We start from the raw sequence: 6754 nt of genomic DNA, 5'->3' as shown, positions 1-6754 counted from the left end.
GTCATTACTTCCTGGGGAAGTATATGGTATATGAAACAACAGACACAGCCAAATCACTATAAAAATTAAATAATTCACACCCAAAGAGAGTTTCAGATCATTAATATCATAGGTTGTAATTGCCACTTTACACAGCAGACTTCATGCAGGTCAATTGGTAAGTAACCAGAAAATGTGCCTTATTATTAGTTTCTAATTATACTCACTATAATTATCATCAGGATATGGGCATTAGAGAAATAAAAAGTCAGGGTTTTATATACAGTTAAAATCTTTGAACAAAAAATGGAAAGCATTTTACCAATTTAGGTGTCTAGCATAGCTCGTGACATCTGCTCCCCTTCTGCCCCCCCCCCCACCATGTGTTTAGAATATGCAAGACTGAATTCAACAGCAACAAAACTAGAAACAGATATTGTGACTATATTGTGCAAATGGTATTTAAAAATCTCTGGACAGAGAAGACATGGTCAGATACCCTTTTCTGGCCCATCGGGGATGGAAATTCAGAGAAGGCAACCAGCGCCTCCTCCAACATGGGTTTTCTAAAAGGAAGATGGTGGGAACAAGAAGGGAAGCCTTCTCATGGCCTATGTCAACCCTCTGTTCCACACTCCCCCTAGGCCAGGGTTCTCCTCTGGGGACAAGTATATGCCAAAGTGAAGCAGGGACCTGCCCCCAAAGCTCAGACTCCGTGTTCCCTTCCCTGAACTGGGTTTGAAGGCATGAGATAGGATGGGGTTTCTCTTAAAGTAGGTCAGTTTGCAGGGGCTGCCCTTTTCTTGAGATGCTAGATGATGAGATGATACCGGTCCCGTACAAATGCTCTGAGAAAACGTGCGTCTCGGTTGGTATTGACAACACTACTGAAACTCAGCAAAAGAAAATATAAATGCATCTTGTTTAAAGGGTCTAAATAAACATTGTTCTTGTTACTCACAGGGCTTGCCTTTTATCCAGCATAGAAATGACAGGGGTTGGTAGTTGGATATTTGTATTCTTTTCCCAAACCATAACATTCTCCATAGACTATTTCTGGAAAGCAATCAGAGATTACAATATCTAATCTTATCACCGATTATACCATTGTTTCAAAAATTTAGTCCCATGTACTTCCAATAGAATAAAAACTAAACCAAAACAACAAAAAAACCCAAACTCGTCAAAAGAGATATCCTCTATACCTTCAATAGTGGAAAATCTGTATATTTATATTTGCGTTTTATGTAGGTAGTATTCATATTGAACAGTAGCGAATTTCTCTATTATAGCATTATTGTATTTATTAATAGGATTAACAAGGTTTATAAAAAGGGCTATTTGCATATGTTTACAAACTTAATTGATATTTGGAATTTTATGCACTTAAGTAAATGCTTTTATTTTATGCCATCTGACCTAGAAGTTAATCAAATGTTTTCATTTTTTATATTATTGTTCTTATCACCTACTTGAATTTTGTGTAGTAAGAGCTGACTGCCATAAACTGAACACCAAAAGGAAGAACCACAACCAGCCCCCACCCCTCACGCCGCTTCCGCTGACAGTGGCTCTACAAGGCAGCGCAGGGCTGCCCATCCGGTTTCCGAGACGGAAGCTGGCTGCCGCATCTGCCTCCCTTATTGCTGCTGTTGGGTTCGAACTGCCGACCTTCAGTCTAGGAGTGGGGCACGTAATCACTGCCCCATGGATTCGTCTCCCTTATTGCAATAGGCCTCGCACGTGTTTTGCTAAGAGTGTTTTTGCAATTCCTAATGCAAAGCAAATATTTTAATGGAAATACCGTAGTAAGGATCATTTGAGGCAGTAATACAAAATGATACAAAATAATGATCACGTTATTTCGACAAGCAACATTTTTTTTAAACGTGAATATCATTTCCACATAACTAAGGTTGTAAACATCCAGTGAAACTTACTTCGCTTTTTTCCTTTCAAATTCAAATGGGTGTTTCTCAAAATTTTACGTATGGCGTCCAGGACAAAGGACTTTAAAATTCTGGATAGCAACTTTCAGAATTTAATACTTGCTTTCACGAGCTCTTTCTCTTCTACGGCTCTTAGAAAAACAGGATAAACTTTCAATCAGACCGACACCTCCGAAGATCCTAAACGTGCAGAGGCTCCCCCATGCCTTGCCCTTCAATCCAGCACGGACGAAGGCGCGGGGCGGACGCAGCAGCTGGGCCGACGGAAGTTCTGCAGCACCGACTGGAACACGCTGTGCGGCCTGCCTTTGAGCTTCCTGTGCGAAGATGCATCCGAGGAGATGGATCTCCGGGTCGGACTGCTTTGCGCTTTGATGAATTTCTCATGTTCCCTGATTTGCCTTTGCAAGTGGTTCTGGATCGCGACACCCAAGGACTCCGGGTCCAAGGAAGCACCATACACCTCCCAGGTCATGCCCTGCTCGTCCCACACCACGTCCCGGACGCGCTTGGACTGCTTCAGCAGGAGCTTGGCATCGGCGCCCAGCTGCTTCTTCTTCTCGCCCGGGGTGAGCCCCACCTGGGCAGCGGCCGCTGTCACGTTCAATTTTTGCTCTCTGAGGAACTCGCTGACCCGGCTGGCCCGCCGGGGGCTGGCTTTGACAGAGCGAGAAGGGGTCCTCTTGCCCGAACCCGGGCTGGAGTCACCCAGGCAATCCGAAGGCAGGTTCAGGCTCGTGGCGGCCTTGCCTTGCTTATTTCCTTCGAAGGTGTTTTCCTGGTTTTTCCGCAGCGAGGACGGGGTGGGGTTAGCAGCTGATGATGCTGTGACTCCACTTTCGGGAGATGTGGGCTGGAGCAGTGTGGCTTTGGCCTCGGCCTTGGCCTTTGCTTCGGGGGTGTCAATGCCAGTAGACCCTGGTTGTTTTTCTAAGTGAGGACACACAGGCGTCTTCTCTCCCGCACCTCCCTTCTCAGCGGGGTTCAAGGTCTCAAACTGAGCAGCTTGGCTGGCGGAGACACAAGTGCTGGGCAGGTTGCAGTCTGGGTCCGTTGGGCAGCCACTGACTGAGATCACGGTCAACTCAGCTGGGTTGACTTCATATTTGCCTGGGCCGTGACTGACTTCGCCTGGACTGCCTGCACAGAGGACAATCTGGTCCAGGGGGCTAGCTTTTCGGGAGCTCGGATTCATACCTGGAAGTTGTTTAGAGGTGGGCTCTTCACTCTTGGGAGTCATTCCGGCCGACCTCCCGTGGTCTTTGTGAGTACCTTGATTGTTATCGGAGGCTGCCTTGATGGGCGAGGTTTGCAGGACCTGGCCAGGTAAGTTCACGGAGTTACCTTCCCCCTGCAGAGCTGTGGGGCCTGCCGCAGAGGCTGGGATGTGCTCCTCGGGCAAGATGCTGCAGCAGGGGCCCACCTCCTGGGGGGCTAGCCCGCGATTGGAGAGCTCCAGCGTGTGGCTTCTGCCGCTACTGCCGTGACAGATGACTCGCAGCTGTTCTTGTTCAAAACGCTCGGGAGCAGAGATTTCCTTTAAGAAAGCAGTGAGGATGCTGGGGCTGGTGGAGGCCGATCTGCTCTCCACACTTGCCACGGCCTGCACCTCGGCATCTTGCCGAGCCTTGTCGGGGACTTCGCTCCTCTCACTGCCAGCTTGGTGGGTCATTGTGCTGGCCTCTTTGAACCTCGAGGCCCGATGCTGCTCTGGGAACAGCCCCGGCTCTGGTTCTGGAGGACACGTGGGACCTTGGCTAGAGAGGGGGGGTGACTGAGGTGTCACAGAAGTCACGGCCTGGCTGTCCAAGGCAGTGGGCAAGGGCTGTTGATTTTCGAAACACCTGGCTTCCTTAGCTGGAGCTTTACAGGACCGTGCCTCAGACTCACAGAGGGCTTGCTGCTTCTCCCTTTCAGGTCCACCTACAGGGGAGGCCGGACGACTGGACACTAGGGTTGCTGTGTTTGGAATTGGCACCATTCCCTGGATGGTTTCTGGGGAAGGAGAACCGCTGGGCACTTGGATTTTGCTGCTACCACAGATGCCTACTGCGGGCCCATGTGGCTTGTCAGGCTGCTCTCCCCCTGGGGTTCTTTGTGACTTCACATGGGCATCTTCAGGTACACATGGGGAGTTGGCCTTGAGCGGATCAGCCCGGACGGCCTGGCTGATGCAACGATTGGCTGGCATAGCACAGGGTGCCTGGGTACGATCCTTTTCTACTGCGGAACATGAGGCTGGAGCTGTGGGCATGATGCTTCCTGGAAGCTGGGTTTTACCAGGAGAGTTGAGTGTGGAAGGCGCGTTCTCTACCTCATTGAAGACACTGGGAGAAGACATGTCTGGCTGGGTGGTTGCATGCTCACAAACCAGTGTCAGGGCAACAGGCACTGCCCTGGGGCTGAGGTCTGCTTCTGTGGGCACCCCTGAAAGGCCATTTGTGCTGTTACACAGGAGGGCTGCTCTGTGCTGACATGAGGCAGGGCGTCCTTCTCCCAGGTCCTCTTTGCTTCCAGGAGCTGCAATCAGAGAAGCTTTAGCTGATCTCAGGGGGTCAGGTACAGTACCCATGGAACTGCTCTTCAGGAAAAGGCCAGGCTTTCCACTGGAGTCGTGCTCCTGTGTGCAAGCAGCTGTAGCTTACATTGAAGACACAGTCAGGGCTGTTGCCTTTTCAGAACACATCTGTGAATCAAGCAAGAGAACAGTGCCGTTAGCATGGACCACCCTTTAAAGGTGTCAAAGAAGTCTCCCTTATTGAAGACCTCATAAGCAAAATCAAACATCTCAGACCCAACTTCGCTTTATACAAACATCCATCATGGAAAGAAAAGATTTCGGAAAGAATCATTTCAATTGCACGGAAACTACTTCAATGTATTGGTTTTTGCTTGTTGTCCAGCAAAATAGGTTCTTAATGCATTTACCTGAGCACTGCATAACTACCTCTGAAGTCATTTGTGTAATCTGTCCTACCAGGTACCATAACATCCCATAAAGCTCCTGTGATCGACTCCAGAGATATTAAAATAGGGAGAAACAAACATATTTATGTGAAAAAGGTTTCAAAGTAGAGTCAAATATGAAATGAGGATTTAATATATGACCAAGAAAACATTTTGGTTTAGAGTCAAAGGGTGGGCTATTTAACATAAGGAACTGACAAAGTATTCATCTAGAAACAATGCTAAATCTTCATCTTTCATCATTTCCAAAATTAAACCCTAGACTTATTCAGGTGGATTAAAGGTTAAAACAAATATGTAAAAAAACTGCAAGAAAATTTATCGGTGTTGTTAGATGTCAACATCACGGTTCTGATTCATAGAGACCCAATGCAGCTGGAAGAAAACACTGCCCAGTCTTATAAATCCTCACAATGGCTGTTATGTTGGAACTCATGGTTGCAGGCATTGTGCCAATCCATCTCCTGGAAAGTCTCCTCTTCCCCTCTTACCTTCTGGTTTACCTCTATACTATGTCCTTCTCCAGGGACGGGTCCCTCCTGAAAACAGGTCCAAACGAAGCCTTGCCATCCTTGCTTCTTTGGAACAGTATGTGTGGATTGCCAGGACAGATTTATGTGTACTTCTGGTAGTATGTGGCAGCTTCAACATTTTTCCCAGCACCATAATTGAAATACATCTATTCAACGTTGGTTTTACTTATTTTTTGACCATCTGTTGTACATATTTTAGAGGATTGAAAAGACTATGACTTGGGTCAAATGTACCTTAGTCCTCAAAGTGATGTCTTTGGTTTTAAATACTTAGGGTCTAGCTGTGAGGATTTCTGTTTTCTTTATGTTGATGCATACCTCATACTGAAGTCTGTAGGCTGATGTTCATCAGTAAGTGCTTTAAGTGTGTTCCCTTTTCAGCAAGCAAGTTTATGTCATCTGCATAGTACAATAGGTTGGTAGTGAGTCTTCTTCCCCTGCTGCCCTGGCCTATTTCCTGTAGCCCAGGTTCTTTGGTTAATTGCTCAGCTCAAGTTGAATAAATATGGTGACAGAACACAACCATGATGCACACTTTTTAAGATTTTAACTAAGTATGTTCCATTTGAATAACAGCCTCTTGGTCTATGTAAAGCCTTCAAATCCGCACATTTAAGAGTATTAAATGCTTTGCAATGTTACGTATAACTTGTTGTGATCCACACAGTCAAATGCCTTTGTAAATGCCATGAAACACAGATAAACATCTTTTTGGTAATTTCTTTTTTCTGCCTAGTTTCATTCTTCACACATTTCACATTCCAATATTCATAGTATTTGTCTCTGTGGCAGTTACATAATCTACTGTCACTTGAGGAAGGGTGGAGTCTAGCCTGTCAATCAGGTCGCAGCTGGATAACCTCATTTGGAGGTGTGGCAGAGCCAAATAGTTCACTGGAGACCAGATACACTCTCTCCCACCAAGACATTTCTGCTGACAAGCCACATGAGCTACTCTGATGGAGCCCGAGTCCTGGAGCTGGAGGAGCCACATGGAGACCTATGCTAGCGCTGAGATGCTTCTACCGCCACTGAATCTACAAGACTTTCCACCCACTGGCCGTGATCTTCCTGCATTCAGTGTCATTGCATGTGTTGTGTGAGTCTGAAGAGGAAGTTGTAGACCGGTCTCAGACATATGGGCCAAAATTGGACTTATGGACTTGATCTGGACTGGGCTGGGATGTTTTCTTAAAGTACAATTACTCTTTATATAAAGCTCTTTCTTTAATACCTATGAGTATCTATGAATTTCTTTCTCTAATCAACCCAGACTAACACAGTATCCCATATACAGTGAACCCTCGCCACTTCGCGCTTGACTTC

The 6754-nt window shown here is 46.6% G+C and overlaps 1 protein-coding gene across 2 annotated transcripts in view; it reads right to left on the bottom strand.

Moving 5' to 3' along the window:
* Positions 1 to 367: 367 nt before the first annotated feature.
* GPRIN3 (GPRIN family member 3) overlaps positions 368 to 6754 on the bottom strand; it is an 82711-nt gene continuing 76324 nt past the window's right edge. For both annotated transcript variants that reach the window (XM_004703259.3, XM_045284189.1), the window contains exon 2: positions 368 to 4614. In XM_004703259.3, the coding sequence (XP_004703316.1) occupies positions 2143 to 4500 (2358 nt within the window). In that variant the 5' untranslated portion in view covers positions 4501 to 4614 and the 3' untranslated portion in view covers positions 368 to 2142. The remainder of the gene's footprint in view (positions 4615 to 6754) is intronic.

The sequence above is a fragment of the Echinops telfairi genome, unplaced genomic scaffold (genome assembly GCF_000313985.2).
Source record: "Echinops telfairi isolate 266 unplaced genomic scaffold, ASM31398v2 ScPeMD7_7468;HRSCAF=8506_0, whole genome shotgun sequence".
Taxonomy (NCBI): Eukaryota; Metazoa; Chordata; class Mammalia; order Afrosoricida; family Tenrecidae; genus Echinops; species Echinops telfairi.
The sequence above is the reverse complement of the archived record's forward strand: the minus strand, read 5'-3'. Positions and strand labels throughout refer to the sequence as shown.